The sequence below is a fragment of the Scomber japonicus genome, chromosome 2 (assembly GCF_027409825.1).
Source record: "Scomber japonicus isolate fScoJap1 chromosome 2, fScoJap1.pri, whole genome shotgun sequence".
NCBI classification, from domain to species: Eukaryota; Metazoa; Chordata; class Actinopteri; order Scombriformes; family Scombridae; genus Scomber; species Scomber japonicus.
This window is the reverse complement of record NC_070579.1, coordinates 18,647,175-18,665,274: the sequence shown is the minus strand read 5'-3', so window position 1 is coordinate 18,665,274 and position 18,100 is coordinate 18,647,175. Positions and strand designations below refer to the sequence as shown.

The 18,100-nt window shown below is 37.7% G+C and overlaps 2 protein-coding genes across 2 annotated transcripts in view; one reads left to right on the top strand and one right to left on the bottom strand.

Moving 5' to 3' along the window:
• The window catches only part of fabp2 (fatty acid binding protein 2, intestinal), an 89,646-nt gene that overhangs the window by 69,487 nt on the left and 2,059 nt on the right, over positions 1–18,100 (bottom strand). The gene's annotated exons all lie outside the window — the stretch shown is intronic.
• usp53b (ubiquitin specific peptidase 53b) lies at positions 379–14,964 on the top strand. Its single transcript, XM_053340676.1, has 16 exons — positions 379–472; positions 761–921; positions 1,300–1,434; positions 1,635–1,769; positions 2,429–2,542; positions 2,801–2,883; positions 4,044–4,149; positions 5,119–5,265; positions 5,520–5,669; positions 5,769–5,937; positions 9,115–9,237; positions 9,400–10,126; positions 12,048–12,109; positions 13,723–13,801; positions 13,919–14,745; positions 14,888–14,964. The coding sequence occupies exons 1-16, from the start codon at positions 379–381 to the stop codon at positions 14,962–14,964; spliced, it is 3,189 nt and encodes a 1,062-aa protein (XP_053196651.1).

The following is an 18,100-nucleotide window of genomic DNA, read 5'->3' as shown; positions in this document are numbered from 1 at the left end:
GAACACAACATCTGTAAGTCAGCAGGAGAGCACAGTATTTATATTCACAATTTCAGAATAATTTAATATTGAGCATTTCTTTTCTGAAGTGTATTTTGATGAGAAAAAGCTTTAAGTCACTTTCTGTGTTTGTTAACCTCTTTGTTCATATCAGGATGCAGAAATTGGCTACAGCACTACTTTTAAAGCTTCACTTCTGTGGTTATCCTGCTGTTGAGCAGCTGCACTGTTGCCTCAGTACATTTATGGTTTACCTCTTCCTCCTCTCCCCCAGATTGTTGTTCATTTGCCATTCAATGTCTAGTAGCACATGTCTGAGGCTGCCCTGTGGCTGATCCTGACAATGCTTTCAACCAACCGCTCTGGAGGTGCGTGGGGATGAAATGGATGGAGCCCATGGCCAGACCACCGCACCAGCTCCCTCCTCCCAGCATGTCCAGCTGCAGCAAGTCTCCCCCCAGTTCTGGAGAAGGTAGATGATATTATTTATCTGGCTTCGGGCCAAATCACTCATTTGGATTAGTGATGTAATGAAAACTGGGTATAAGATGAACTGAAAAGGCCTTCATAGTCCACGGTGCCATGAAAAAATAATCATAGCTAGCTATACGTTCATTAAACGAGAATGCACTGAAACATCTTATCGTATAATATACAGTACTTTTCTAACATGACACATTGAATATAAATGGCTTTAAATGACCTTCAGTAAAATACGAAACAGAGGATACTTGTTAAAACCTGGGATTTTCTTCATCAGCTGCAGGCTCTAACTCCATGGCATGGGTGAAGATGTTCAAAAAACCTGGAGGAGGCCTGAAGAAATCTTACCAGCCAGGGAGCATGTTGTCTCTAGCTCTCACCAAAGGCCTGCTGAATGAGCCTGGCCAGAACAGCTGCTTCCTAAACAGCGCTGTTCAGGTGAGATCCATTTTCTGCCAGCTCTAAATGACTGAAAAATACATACTTCACTCCACTGAAAGGATTACAAAACCGTTTCAGTGCTTTAAGAAAATCACCCACAGACTTGCCATCTGCCAGAAGTCAGTTCTGTTTGAGCTCTGGTTTGGTTTCTTGGTAGCTTAATTTTTAGTTTCCACAGTTAGTGTTTCAGTGGCTTGTGTGAGCTCGCCATGTTTGGTTTTGGGTGGGTTAGCGAGACCTGCCACGAATCAAACCAGAAATGAATGAGTTGAAAGTGACTAAAAGCTGAGAAAAGATGCAGAGTTTGGTATTTATTCTCAGTGGGATTGGCAGCACTACATTAATTGTAATTTAAAAACTTACTATCACCTTCAGGTCAGCGCTGTTAAACACTACGCTATTGTTAAATGTTCACAGGTGCTTTGGCAGCTGGACATTTTCAGGAGAAGTTTGAGGCAGCTCTCAGGTCACTTTTGTCTCGGTGATGCCTGCATTTTCTGTGCATTAAAGGTTTGTAGACTGTTGCACTTGGAGATAAACCAGCCATTATTTTGTTGAATGTTTTTAATGTAATTTCTCTGATACTGGTTTAATTCTGTAATACTTTAATTATCTATGAAAGTAAAATTGTTCATGAATTATATATAATTGATTATTTCGTAATACAATTATAATGTGGTTTGTGACTGCTGATTATTTGTCGTTTTCAGAGTATATTCAGCCAGTTTCAGCAGAGCAGAGAGCGTGTACTCCCCTCCGACAGCCTGCGTAACGCACTTGCTGAAACTTTTAAAGATGAACAACGCTTCCAACTGGGCCTGATGGATGACGCTGCTGAGTGCTTTGTATGTTGACACTGCGCCATAGGCTTTTAATCAAAATTAATATTTAGTGGAAGACCTCCCAACAGAAAATGTGATTTAAATATTGTCCTGGTGCCTCCTGCTCTGAATGTGACACTGAACACTAACAAAACTGTTTCAGCACTGTGTCATCAGCAGGTGCATTTTGGGCTCTTGTTTTTTAGCATATGCAGGCCCTGTTAGGATTGTGGTCCCTATTTAATTGAGTTTGTCTGTTTTCATTACTGGCTGTTTTTCTGTACACTAGACCCTAAAAAAAACTTGTTCACAGTTCATGTTGAATTGTCAATAGGAAAAAAAGAGGGAATCCCAGTAAATAAATTAAATTAAAAATCTATGCTATGAGTGCAGACATTTTTTAAAATGTATTTATGATCTGCAGCAAGTTTTAATCTTTTGTAATTCTGCTAATTGTTGCAAGTGTTACTCAGCTTTACTTTTTGACTAGCAAAAAAATACAAAGCTTGAAGTTCTTTATATTTTACATGTGAGTATGATAACACAGTCAGTGAGCAAACACAGAGAAACTGAATTGAAAGGTTTTACTATATACTCTTATCTTTCATTTGCTTTGCAGTCTGCTGTGTGGTTGCATATATTCACTGTTTGCATTGTAACTTCTCTTATTTCCTACATGTCAGGAGAACATCCTGGAGCGAATTCATTTGCACATAGTTTCAGATGCTGCAACTGATGCTTGTTCATCCAAATCCTGCATCACCCATCAGAAGTTTGCGATGATGCTTTATGAGCAGGTAACTAATCATTTCAGTACAATCACTGCTAAACGTTATTGAAAAGCAACACAATATTGTACTAAGATGTGTATTAATGATAAGTACATAATAGTTATAAAGAAACAGATATAAACAATAATAACAACAGAGAAAGACTCCTACAGCTGCTATAACTAAATGTGAAAGTTATTAAATATGTACATGCCATTCATAAAATGTATTAGATATAAAATGTAGTCATTAAAATAAAGTTAACTTTTTTCTTCTTTTTTGCAGTTTGTGTGTCGCTGTTGCGGTGCATCCTCAGACCCCCACCCATTCACAGAATTTGTACATTATGTGTCGACCACTGCTTTATGGTGAGTACTTGATTTATTGCCATGGCTTTAAAAATGGGCTGCAAAAATCAGGCCAGAGTGCTAATCCTGATTTAAATGTCAAAGTATTAAATAAGGTTACTAAAAATGATTTGAATTTTAAGCATCTCAGATCAATTTACAAATTCTTTCCTGTCATTCAGCTGCTGTAGCTAAAGGCTCAAAGTAAATGTGAGTGTTTTCCTTTTTACTGTAGTCTTACATTTGGATATTCATAGTCAGAAACTTGACTCTAAGAAGGAATCCAATGGATATATTAATGCCCAAAAACCTGTCAATGTCATTTTTATTTGAGGTGAGGTGAAAAGTTTTGTGTGACCATCGCTTGTTCTTAGATACTTCCTGATTTATTAAGCTCAACATACCGCTGTGAGCTGCACAAAATACCTATCAAACAGCCAGGCCTGATCAGTGGTATTTCCCAAAGGTTGGACTGAAGATGGGATGATACAGTTATTTGGTCACATTGTTGTGGAATTGAACATCGCAACACATGATTTATACCTGTAGTGTGGAACTTTTACACATAAGTGAACATCAGTTACATTCAGGCCTATCAAACCAGTTCACACAATGCTGATCAACGAGATAACTCTCACAGAGTTATTAAATCTCATGTCTGGCTGTTTGAATGCACACTCAGAGACCTCTGGCAGCAGAGCAGCTAACTTCCAGTTAGCTCTCTGATAATTTGAATGGGGATGAAATAAATAAATCATGCAGCTCTTCTAGACTTTCCAGATGTTATTGGACCAAATGGATGAAATCATGGTAATGAAACAAATCATTTTTCAGGGGTTATGTGATGCAATCACCCACTGTTTTACAGTTGCAACATTAGCAACTGAGTAGGCTACATTGGAGCCTCTGACATAAGCACATGTCAACAGTGTTTTTGTAATTACTCTCACTGCCACAAGGGGGAGAAAAAAGTCCTGCACTCCAGCTTTAAAATAAACAAATATAAAGTACAGCCCTATTTTAATCTGTTCATATTGATTACTAGAACACTGTTATTGTCTTGGGATGTAGTTCATTAAAAATATATAAGTTGTGGTAATGGAACATGTAGTAATGTGTCTGACTTTTTCAATAAAATACCAACCATCTACTATCCATATAGTCTCTATGTTTGTGCACAGCCAACAGGTTGATCGCACACTGGGGAAGAACGAGCGACTGAGGTCAGACATGTTCGGAGAATTGCTGCAGGCAGCAAACAACACAGGTGACCTCCGAAGTTGCCCGGTATGTAATTCAGTGTCATTACTCATTATAATAGTCATTGTTTTCTTACGAAGTGGTGTCATACCTTTCGCTGTCTATTTTTCCAAAACAGCTGACTCGTCACAGCCAACTATTGATGAATAATTTAAACATTCAGCTGAACAGTTGTCATGTTACTGTAAAATGGGCACAAAAATGATTCTTGCAACTATGCAGAGTACACTCCGTGCTTTCTGATGTGACACTGCACTTGAAGCGGACGGAAGGAGATGGTGCCAGACAAGTGTTAGGATATATGTATTTGCTGCTGCCGTCTTCCTCTTCAGTGTGTACCAGTTTGTTGAAGCTGAGTGATCTGTTCCCTCAACGAATTATTGTTCCAGAAACTGCAAGCTGCAGTACTGACTTAATGACACTGTGATGTGCAGATGATACATGCTCTCCGACTCTTTTTATATCCTTAAAAGAGTCCTTGTTATGGCATTTATTTTGAAATGTTAAGTCAGAGGTTATATTTTAGTTTTGATGATGTGTGTGAGGGAAAGAGAGTTAAAGTTATGAAACTACCAATTACAGTATGAAAGATGTAGCATTAACCTGACAAGCTGTTGTTTGTCAAGACACAGCAATTGAAATAGAAATAGCAATGCCTAAGCTAACGACTTACTTAAATTAAATTATAATTAAATTAAATTATAAATTATAAATGATTGGCTAGTGGTTACCCCCTGCTTCCAGCCTTTGTGGTAAAATGGGCAAAATATTGTCAAGTATCTCTGTCTTAAACACACATAGAAATTAATATTGAAATCATCCTAATCAACTATCTCTCTGTAAGATAGCAAATAAGAATGTTTCCCAAAAGAGGGCACATCCTTAAAAGAAAATCATACCTCTGTGCTCCTTGAGAACTTTAGGAATAAAAACTTTTTCTTGTATTTGCATCTATATTAATACGGGCTCACATGGGTTTTTATTCATACTTTGCAGAGTGACTGTGGTCAAAGTATCAAGATCCGTCGTGTGCTCATGAACTGCCCAGAGATCGTCACTATAGGATTTGTGTGGGATGCTGAGCAGTCTGATCTTACAGACGATGTCATCAGGTCACTTGGCCCACGTTTGAACCTGTGTGGGGTAAGAGCTGACCCAAGAATAATATCATCATCTGCATCGTCTTTGAACACTGTCTATTGAGAGAATGGACATTTGTGCTGCTAACAATCACTCATGTTACTTTTGTTTTTATATACTATGCAGGTCAGACTCATGTAATCTTTCATAAAAGAAATCGACAGACTATCTATAAATGTAGTTTTTATCATAGGATTTAGTAAATGCCAAAGAGCAATATGTGGAGATCAAACTTGCCTCAATTTGCTCTCTTTCAGCTTTTTAACCGTGTCACTGATGAAAATGCCAAACGGAGTGAGCTACATCTGGTGGGGATGATCTGTTTTTCGAGTAAACATTACTCAGCCTTTGCCTATCACACCAAATCTTCAAAATGGATGTTTTTTGATGATGCTACTGTAAAGGAGGTTAGGACCTCTGCTATTAATCTGCTTTACTCCATTCAGAAGTCTGGTACCTGTTACTGCATATTACATGCTCTTAAATCACTCTTTTCTTGTTCACAGATTGGATCCAAATGGAAAGATGTTGCCTCTAAATGTATCAGGGGACATTTTCAACCACTTCTTTTGTTTTACACCAATCCTGAGGGAACTCCGGTGTCTAATGAAGATGCACCGAGACAAACAACCATGTGTCCCCGGTACAAAGCCCAAGTAAATGGAGATGTGAAGGGTAAGACAATTTTTATTAGCATGCCTAACACAAAACTCCGTATGGGCATTCAAGATATTTAATAATACATTCAAAATATAGGTTGAAACAAAATATAGAGATACACTGGACTTTGCCTCCAGCTCATTCAGTATTATTTTCTTATGTCAGGACATCTTCAATAAATGACTGCTTACTAAACACACATTTAGACATGGATGAACAGGGCAGTCACTTGCCAAAAACAATTAAATGAATTATTCACTCAAATTTGTTGAAAGCTTTACATGCAGAAAATGACAACACAGACAAGAAAAAACATTTAATTCAAACAATTAATCAACTAATAAGAAACTAATAATAATCATAAACACATATGGTGGAGGGGATTATTAGCATGGCTATTTGCCTGTAATCATTTTTGAAACCAGTAGTATATCACACTACCAGCACCATTATAATAATAGTTTGGTCCAGATTACCCAAGATATTTTGTAGTCAGATTAACTGAATACTAAATAATAAAATAGAATATTAATATTCATGTGTGTGTAATGATATGTATGTGTTTCTACAAAGCTATTATAAATCCATATTTTAATGCACATTTCAAGTATACTTTAATAATTGATTCATCTTTGTAGTATCTTAAGTACATTAAGTAAACTTAGTAAAGTATTTAAAAACTAGCTAAGTTTTAATTTTAAAAAAAGAGGGCAGACTTTTATATCTTCTTACGGTAACACAGATGATGATGTGAAAAGCCTGAGAGGTAGTGCAGTGATACTCACATCACATGCAGATGAAAGGCTCCTGGAAATCAACTTAGACGAAAAGAGTTTGGCTGCACACTGAAACCACAAATGTATTAACAACAATATGGACAACACTACATCATTATATTCATATCCATATACAGTCAGTTACAGTTTTTTGATAACAGATGTTAATTGCTGTCAGAAAGCAATCATGAACATTGTGACTATTCCTTTCTTATGAGTCAGGGAAGCTGAGGTGAAATGAAACAGCAACATAGTGGTGTAAAGCAGTAACAATAGGAAGGCACAATAGAGAATGAAGAACAATTTTCAATTCAATTTCAATTTCAGAAAAATCTTTTTTAGCGTCTGGGTATTTTTTCTAAAAGTATCGTTAATTGGCATTAAACATAAAGCAATGCCATTACTTTCGACAACAATGATTTCACTCCGCAAATGGCAGTTATGATTTGTGTTGGGATTGAGAGAGAATGCTGTTAAACCGCAGGCAGAAAGATTGCCCCACCCTGTGTGCTGGCTTGAACTTGACATGAGGATGATGCCTCTGTTGCACGCAGATTACCACCCACGCCTCCCTGCCTAATCCCTGTTCCTGTGGCCAGCACACCCATGCTCCTGCTGTACAGTTCTCACTCCTCCCCTAGACATTTCCGATGTTTGCCTCCATCAATTTATTTGCTTGCTTTTTTGGCAATGTGGCCTCGCCAGTTTAGATGGATTGTTTTGCTTTAGTGTGGTGCCCAGGCACTCTGACTGGCATGGGACTGGAGCTTTTTTTATGTGGAAATAAGTGTAAGTAATTGATTTTTTTTGTTTTTGTCTCAGGAGTCAAATATTGTTCAGTTTTATGAACATTTATTTTGTGCATTATTTATTGTTATCATTTTTCAAAAAATACTTATTTTTCTTTGGATTTTACTGATGTAGACATATTATTTTAAGTCATATTAATTTACCCTGCAGTATGTAGTGTCTCTTCATGTCCATAAGACAACTCCAACTAACCAAGACAGCTTTCTTGCAGTGTCATATTTGCATTACTAAGCCTCTGAGTCTCTTTCTAACTTCAGGCGACATCATGAAATGTGTTTTGCCTAATTACTTGGCAGTTGTGTTAAGTGTACTAAGTCTAGTATCCTTTTTCAGTGGAACCACTCAAATGTCAGCATTAGACTACATGAACAAATCTGAAAATCCATAATACTACAGCTTACTCACTGCTTACTCACCACTATTGTACCATCCAGCAGCGGTGCAGGAGTATGGATGGAGTATTATACATTTATTTGTTTAAGCATTTAACTCACCTGTTTCCTATTCACAGTGTTATACTGTTGTGTTTTACACATCTTTAAAATATGAAGCATCTTTTTGAAGTCCAATACTCATTAACAGAGTAAAATCAAATATAAAGAAGGAACAGTTTTGTAGAAAGTGGTTTGACACGCAGAAGTTGCTGTTGTTTGTCCGTTTATTATTGCAGCATGTTTTTTGTTAAACATGTCTTATTTAGAAGAACAATACAACTGAAAAAGTGGCAGCTGTGCTAATTTGGAGGCAGATGTTTTGGGCGGCTGTGGCTCAGGAGGTTTGATCCCTGACTCCTCCTGTCCGCATGTCAAAGTGTCCTTGAGCAAGATACTGAACCCTAAATTGCTCCCGATGGTTGCGCCAGCTTGGTACCTTGCCACCATCAGTGTGTGAGTGTATGTGAATGGGTGAGTGAGCAGCAGAAACATTGTAAAGTACTTTGGATAAAAGTGCTATATAAATGCAGCCATTTACCATTTTACCATTTATGTTGGCAGTTCACATCATTGTTGTTTGTCACGTAGGCCTGCTCACTACAGAGGGAAATAAACACATCACAGAGTGGGCAACAGTGTACTTTTAACAAAGTTAATAATGCAGTGGCATTTTGTTGTTTCTTAAGTTTTCGATTTGTCTCCCGCCTGTTCTGCAACATGAAAGAAGGTGAGAGTGCATCGCAAAATCTAAATCAATCAGCATTGTGTGCTGCACTAAAATTTAAAGAATAAATGGGAATGACCTGGTCGAGTATCTGAAGCCCAGTATCTAAAGTAACCGTGCACAGCACAGTGTGACCTTGCATGTACAGTGTAAATTTGTTTCCCAGGACAAGATGCAAAAGATGCAGAGTGATACTGTAGAACTTCTAATAACCTTGTACAAGACAATTGCATGTTGTATAGCAGTCACTGATATGTACATTTCATCTCACACACTGATTGTTTTTTTAAGTGCCATTCAAGTTTTTCTTGATGCAGATAAAGGGAATTTAGGGCCAAATGACAATCATTTACTACAAAAAACAATAAAAAAACATCAAGTACAATGTTTTTAATAGTAGAGCAGCCACTCATCACCTATTTCAATATCTTTTTTTTTTCCTCCTTAGTGAAAAATACGCTTGGCAGTCCCAACAAATTCCAGGAACCGTTCACAGAGAGTTTGCAGAGACCAGGTGAAACATCAAAAAAGGATAGGGGGCATCGAAGAACAGACCCATCCCAACACAAAGGTAGAGCATTGTGTCTGCATCATTCTGTAAGTTTGAGGGAAACATTAACAATGGCCAGGCAAAAACATAGATGTACAAATGCAAGCCAGTGTAAGTAACTACTATCTAGCAGAACAAGATCAAATAGTTGCCCAACAAATGATCCATGTCCACTTTCTTTAGAGATGGCACATGCAAGATCTTCATCTCCTCCAGAGAATGGGCCGAGGCATCCTGGGGACCAAAAATGTAAAAGCCATCCACGTTCTGAGAAGACATCAAACCATTCAAGCAGAGGATCTCAGGAGCCACGTGGACAGTCCCTCAACACACAGGGTAGTGGGCACAGCAAGAAGAACAACACATCCCCGAATCGTTATGATCAGGACAGCTGCCAGGAGCAATGGGATAAAGGTGGGAGTGGAGGAAGCCGTAATAAATCCAAGTCCACTTGGAGACCCATTCGGGAGGTGTTAAACGTGGACAGTGTGCTGAATGAACTGGAGCAACGCCGTCTACAGCAACACGACAGCCCCCAGCGCAGCAAGCCTTCATCCCAGGAACGGGTCCTTGCAGAGCAAAGTCGAGACCGGGAGCGTGAATGTTTTCGCAACAGAGAAGATCGGAAGCAGAAGTGTTTAATGACGATTTATGAGGATGACCAGCGGCATGAGACTGAGAGCCACAGCTCTATAGAGTCAGAGAGCAGGGCCAACCAACAGAGGGGCAGCAGACTTAAAGGTGGCCCCAAGACACTGCTGCGTAGTGACACCTGGACCATTCAAAGGACAGAGTCAGGCTATGAGAGCAGTGACAGACTCAGCAGTGGCTCCACCAATCCTGACTCACCTGGCGTTGATGGCTTTGTCGTTAAAGACCAGAGATTAACACCAGAGGCACAGTTGCAAAGGTAAGAAACAATCACACTTTTGTATGATGACACATTGAGGCTTCACATTCAATACAGTGGAAATACTGTGAGTTAAAAGGGATGTACCAAGCACATTTCTAGGTTTATATATTCTGGGGCTCTGCTGGAATATCTTTGCTTGATTTACAGTTAAAAGAACTCCTCATTTATCTTATACCTCTGTCCAGACCTCTGTCTGAAACAGGCCACTTGAGCTTCTGTCTCTTTCAGCCCACTCTGTTCTGATTGGTTAGCTGCCAGAAACTGCCTCTCAACCGACTTGTAGCAGTTCTGGAGTGAACATCAACAAACAGCTGTAGCAGAATTTCACTTCCTTTTCTAGTTCTTCTCAAATACACCCGTACATGTTTAAGTCCGAATCCTATCCAAAACATGCGAGTGGACAACATGAACAACCCATGGACCAACCTTAGCAAGAATCTTAGCAAACAGTCTACAGAGCTGATGGCTGTCTGTGGGCATGTGCAGACAATCTGATGTCATCATGAAGAGGAAGTATAGGTTGCATTGCAAACAAAGTTTTGGCTTTTGACTTGCAGGGAGCATTTTACATCTCACATATACTCTATGTTCACCTTAGGTTTTGGACCTTTTGCCATGTTTAACATAGATATCTGACATTGTAAAAAATTATTTCATGGAGAAATCTGTCCAATAGCTGACAGTTATGGACAGTTGTGGATCTTAAAACTGTCCCATAAATAACATTTCTTATTTAGTAATTACTAATGGAGCTACCACATGGAAACAATCAAACTACTTTTACATAATTGAGGGGATTTTATTAACAATATCTACTGACAAACCATATGCTTTTCATTTATATCAGTACATTTTCTTAAATACTTGCTGTGTTGCACCAGTTTGCTATTCTGAGATTCATGTGTGATGCATAGCTACTATGTATACATCATCACTCAGAAATACATTAGATTTTCCTGGAAACAAAGATAAATTTAGCTTGAAAAACAACAGATGGCTTGTTCCATTGAAATAATAATATGAAATGTAGATAACATATATTGTATTTAATGTAATGTATATACTATCAAATGTTGAAACAAACCTTTATTGCATATGGTTTTATCAAATTCCCAAGGCGTTCTCAACAAAGACATTTCTCCTTGTTTGCTTCTGTGAACTTGAGATCTAAAATTTGTGGTAACTGAATATTATGAAAAAGCTGCATGTTCACTAAACTGTTAAATCAGACGATATATTTTAGTTTACTTTATTTGGATCCCCATTAGCTGTTACCAAGGCAACAGCTACTCTTCCTGGGGTCCATGTTGAAATAAATACAACCAATTACAATTACAATTACATTATAACATAAATGCATACCTAAATAGAGTCTCATATTAAAGTTTGTTAGAGTGGTATATTGTAACATCTAGTAGTCTTCTTCTAGTACTGTTTGTGGGAATGAAAGGACATTATGTTTGCAAAATATCAAAAATTATTCTAATTTAAATTGGGAGCTTATTGTCAAAAAATTAAAACTGAATCTCTTGTTGAGTAAAGTTCATTTACAGTGTGAAGTTACAGTATACACCATCATTCAAAAGTTTGAATACACCTTCCCTTTCACTCGAATTAGAAATGGTGTCCAAACATTTGACTGGGACTGTATATGGTTTGTAAATGAGGCCTTTAAAAACAGCAAAACATCTCAGTGTTCATTACTACATGTGAATTAAACTCAATAAATCACATTTCTGGGATCTCAGAATACAGATGGAACCAAGCAGATAGTCATTTTAGAAATGTATTTGTTTGTCATTTTGCCAGTTCTGTTGTCTGCCCACCTTACACAAAATATTTTTTTGTTTGCTTGTTTTTGCGCAGATGTACAGATCTGTTTTAAACATGCTAAATATAATCTTACTTTTGTTTTCAGCCTGCTGCACCAAAAGGGAGGTGATGCAAAATCAAGTATAACTTCCTCACCTTCACACAACGGCAAGTACCCATATTTAAAGGTTTTCCTGGCACAGTAAAAAGTCTCTAAATGCAATATGTGGAATATGTGGAATAACCACAACCGCAGGTCTGATGTGTATTGGTGATGTTTAATTAAGTTATTAGGACTGGTATTTAAGTTAAATAAATGTACGGTTATGATATAATAGCTTGACATTTTATAGTTAGTGCTCAAACACAAAACCTTAAATTATTTTTCAAAAAACATGAAAACAAGATGAAAATGTATCAAAAAAACATGATTTAGAACATAAAAGACCATGTCACTGCATATTAAATACATCTGACCTGCAATACCAATTTAATCCTTCAGTAATTATAATACATTAATATAAAATGGCAGTACACATTTTCAGTAAATATTATCATGCCCTTTTCAATCCCAGGAAGACATTTACTCCATGTAAGTACAGTAGTTACTTTCTACAAGAAATATGATCTACAGTATTCTAAGGAGTTCTTTCTTTCACATTTTCACATGTTCTGTATGATATCTCAAATTTGTTCATGTTATATTCACAAAATGAACAAATAAGATGTGATAAGCGTCCCATACTGATAATGTGAGAGTAATTTAAAAATTGAAGAATGTGTGGGTTGATTTCTGAGCTTGGACTGGCTTCTTTAACCTCTTCACCCGGTCAGCCCTGCACAGGCATTAATCTGATGATAATCCCACAAAGCTCATTGAGATAGCACAGCTGGGCATGACTGCTGGCATTGTCATAAATATCTTTCTGTTTCAATGCAGTGCTCTGAATGTGCTGCACTCGATACTTTATCAAGGCTATGAGCATCTAGAGCCAGTGTTTCCAACCAACCGCTTTTATCCTTGCACAGACCTCTCCAGGGCAACAGCAAAGAAAAAAATAACACATCTATTTTTAAAGGGAAGGAATTCAGCACCATGCTCCCTCTCGCTGCGCTGGTGCACGAGTGAGCATGCAGAGTGGCTCATCCAGCTGTGAGGAAGTCTTGTTGGATTAACACTCTGCTGCTGCCACCTTGTGTCTGGAGAGGACAACACTGTCATAGTCAGATGTATAGTGTGGGCCCTGTTTGTGCTCTCCATGCCTCATTTCTTCCTGAAATTCACTTTTCTTTAATTGTTTTTTTTTTTGGGGATCAATTTTTTAGCTTTGCTTTAATTGTTGTATGTAAGACAAGGATTAGGGGGAAAGTGAAAAGTATCTGAGCTCTGACATTAATCTCTGAATTCCCAGAAAAATAAATCTGAATTATGAGACTAAAGCCTGAAATCTTTGATTTAGCAGAACTTTGACTTTATTCTCAGGATTATTAATTCTATCAAACTTCTGAGAAAATGATCAATCTCAGCACTCACACTTTTTTTCATGAGTCCCTAATACTAATTCTCTTTATTGCTTTTTTAAATGATGAACATAACATAACATAACATATGTTAATATTCGGATTTGTATCTTCTAATTATATTGTGATCAGTTTACTTTTAGTGCAAAAGAATGGTGTTGCACATTTTGCTCTGCATTATTTAAATTTAAAGAGTAACACATCTATTACATTTTGTAATTTTACATATGTCTTGATAACCTTTTTTTCATATTTTATAGGTAAACATCAACCCAAACCTCAGGGAAAGAACCATGACCAAGTTTCACATTCACATCTTAAGTGCAGTCCAAGTTCAAGGTACGGCCCTTCATTATAAATGATATATAACCTGTTCTAATATGTACATGTAACGACTTGTAGGTTGGATTTCTGTAATATTTAATGATCATTCTCTACAATACTTATCTCTTGTAGACGGAAATCAAAGTACACTTCTAGTACTTCTAGAAAGGCAGTATCTTCAGAGAGGGACTCCACTAGTGCAGATAACAGGCAGAGTGAGCAGCAGGAGCTGACAAACTGTAGAGGGCACACTGGAGAAAGTACAGCCCTGCGGCACATTACAAAAACCAGCAGCTCAGAATGGAACAGCTCCGATGATCTCGCTCTCTCAGAGCCAGAGGACAGAGACGGCACTTACCGCTCCTGCAACAGCGAGGCTGTCGCCTCTGATTCCCAGTGTCCTCATTTCACCCTGCCATACCACCCTCCCAGCAATGTGACTGCAGAACCTCTCCAACTGAATAATCAGCGTCAGCTTGGCACGACAGGGTCGCCTCACGTCCGACCCGCCCGGGTCTCTCCTCACCTGGGTGAAACAAGTCATGCCGTGTTTCGCCCAAGGATGCTTCAAGAACCCTTCCAGTCCAGTCCTCGTCTTTCAACCGCATCCTATGTAAGTCCTCACAAGAAGCCTGACATGTCAGGCCTCCGAACCTTCTCAGATGCAAGCTCTAAGTCGGGCTCCGACCCGGAGAGGAGTACTCCTTCATCATGTGAAAGTGAGGAAAGACTGACTGGATGCAGAATGGAACAGGCTCAAGAGGTTTCTCTGACAACATACTTCAATGTGGATAACTGTATGACGGAAACATACCGTCTCAAGTATCACAACCAGAGGCCTCTTGTCCTCTCGGCCACGGTGCCACGGACAGCAGTTGCTACTGAGCGCAGAGATACCAGCCACACACTCACCACAGACACACACTCACAAGATGTGCCAAAAGCCAGACCTGAAACAAGTAAGCCTCTCTAGATACGATTACAGACCTGAAAGTTATCGGAAAAGGACAAAAATGACAATGTCCAGTTTTCTTTGTTGGTGTGTCACAGTATGTACAGAGTAGTTTCATGAAACAAGATTGTTCTTTTTTTTCTTTACAGGCCATAATAGCAATAAACCCACAGCAAAATGGAACCCAGTGACAGCCAAAGGACTGGATGAACGTGGTTTTTTATGAGTGTTACTTGGTAAGTTTTGTTTACACAGATGGACAGTGGTCAGTAGAGAAACTAAATGGATGCCAAAGAGTTTACAGAATGGAAACATTGTTCTGAAGCCTGACACCTCCAAATTGAGTGGAATTTATTTATGCAAGCCTGTCACATAAGTAAAACTTATTTTGAAATGTTGTTGCGTATTGTTTGATGGATTATCAACTATCACATACAGTATACTGTCTTCCACTGTCCCGCAGTGTTGCTGCAACAAGGTTTTGTTCAACCAAAATCTGGGCTGTTTTAAAGTTTGCACAGAAGGTTTTTGAGTCTTCTTTTACTCACCAGATGTTACGTTTAAATGTTTATTTTTTATTTGTGCTACAGTTCTGCAAAAATGCTGCAGAATGAAGACATACTAGTATTTAAAGGATAAGCGTGAGAGATTGTGCTGAGCCTCAGTTTACTGGGTTTGACAATTAAATGAAAAGAAGGAATGAATTGTATTGACATGTCACAGCATGTTTGAGTGTACTTAAACAGGAATCAACTGAAGGTTTGCATCAACGTCAGGTTAAAGATAGCTTATTTATGTGCACCTGTTGACAGAGGATTCACTTATATAAGACTAGAAACCTTTTGAATTAATATCTAGGCAGCTCACTGGCTTTATATTGAGGGCTTGGCAGGACACAGATATTGCAACATTTACTTTAACTTACTGATTTGTTTCAGCCGTTATCAGTTATTTTACAACATATATGTTAATGAATGACTGAGGGCTGTCGGCTTATTTGGCTGTAAAAATCTTCAACAAAGATTGTCAGTTTGTTTATTTATGTGATTTGCTAAATTCAGATGCAGATTTCATGCCATTACTCATAAATATGTACATATCTTGGAGAGACACAGTTTCTCAAAAATGTAATTTTGCATGACTGCATTCAACAAATTACACTATTTGTTGACTCTTGTGTTCTTTAGATGGGGCAGCCCTCAGGTTATTCAGTAGGTCGCTATATATGATCATGCAACCTTGTGTGTTGTACCTTCGATTGTGCTGTCTTGTAATCCTGTTTTGTAATTTACACTGATGTCAAATCATATTTTTTCAGTCTTCCTCTTAAAGTAGTCAGATTTAAACAGGTCTGTATTTGCAGATATTTTAAAACGATGCCAATTAAGTTAATATTTCTATCTGACATTATATGACCATACAACACACACAACGAGTACTCTTATTCATTAGAATAATGTTCTGAAACCTGCATGTGGCTTTTTTACAAAGTCTTACTAGCTGGGTGTACAGCATAAGCATGAGCATGAAAATACCAGACTGTGAGTCCAGCAAACATAAATTCTATTGGGTTTTATTTAATTGTAATAAAATTAACACATTCAATTTGTAATTTCAATTGATTTAAAACCAATTTAACACTTGAATGTTCTCTTGTTTATGCAAGGACATACTTTTGATTATGCATCAGTTGTAAATATTAGAGTATGATGCAAACTTTGCTCTGCAACACAGACTGTCCAAGACATACTATGCATTCATTAAAATCACTTTAAGATTTCTTTCAAAGTTTTTTAAAGCTTTGTATTCAACATCCAACATTCCCAAGAACACGTAAATATCAGACTTTTAAAAAATGAACTGTACCAATGTTTTTGTTCTCACTAGATTGCCAAGTCTTTTCCTGAACATCGAGCCATTTTTCTCACTCGCTTGCATTTTTTCTATCCACACTAACCTTTGTCCAGGTATTTCTCAACTATTGTACTCTCACTGCACATACTTAGTCACTAAATTTGCTGTTTGTGCGTGATGTGTTTGTGCTGTCTGACATCAAAGGATGGTGTTAAGAGATTTGTGTTATTTCAGAGCCTACTTGCATTTGTCATGATTTATTTATTGGTACTGTTTAAAGTTATCAGTACTGTTTAAATGCAAGAAAAATATGGTACATAATGTAACTGAGGTATTAAGAATTTCTTAAATTGAGCAGTCTTGTCAAATCTCTCACTGATACACAGTGACAGTATATGACAAATAATACAAGGATGCCTTTAAACAAGCTGATTGTGCTATAGTTATTATAAATGACATACTGTATTGGATAAAGAAATTTAGTAACTAAATTACTGGATTAGACAAATCTCAGTTAGAGTGTATCAACCAGATTATGTTGTTGTCTCATCTGTTAAGTGTTTTTTGTGGTTTATTATGTGGCTACTGATTATTTCATTTATTGACGGTATTTTCCCTGTTTTTCTGTGATTTACTTATTTTCTGACAAGAGAGCAAATCAATTGTTTTTACATAAGTTTTATTTTTAATCCTGATCTTTGTGACTTCAGTTGTATCAAGAGTGCCTTGACATTTTCAGTGGGATGAGATTTTTGTGAATGAAACCAGAAAATTAAGGAGATGAATGAAAGGGAGCAGAGGATGTCATGCAAAACTTTTGAATATGCAGTGCTAATAGTCACATATCTGATGACACTCCTTTGTGTGTGTGTGTGTATGTGTGTGTTTATGTGTGTGTGTGTGTGTGTGTGTGTGTGTGTGAGCGGCGAGGGAAGGGATTTGTGCCAGGTCCAATATTCCTAAAAGCCCTTTCAGATTTGGAAGCTACAACCACAGCATCAAGCAGCAAGCTCAGCAGTTCACTTTTCATTCAGATGCATTAAGCAAAAGTTTGACATGTTCAAATGTCATTGGCAGAATACAGGAAAAACAGTATCTGGTCTTGTAAATTCATACCACCTCCTGGGTACAAACCTTTGTTCTTCCCAGTTTGAAAGAGCTTTAATGTATTATAACCAATTTGTTTTCCATCGCTAAAATTGGATTATTAACTGTACATGCCTGTGTGTCTGTTTGTGTGCGAGCTTGGAAACAGAAGCTGATAATTGGTTTTCCTCTTGCGCCCATGATCAATAGCCTTCAGTAAAGGCTTCATATAATCTGGAGGCCTGTATCACGAATGGTCTTTTTGCCCTGTGTCACGCAACATCACAGTTGGTATTGCATCAATCCGTATCTTTTATCTTGCTGTAAATCTACGGGGACAGAATCTAATCACACTGTATTGCATCAACACTCAAGATCTTCCACATTGTGTCACTGGTTTTATCTAATAAGTTACTGGCTGA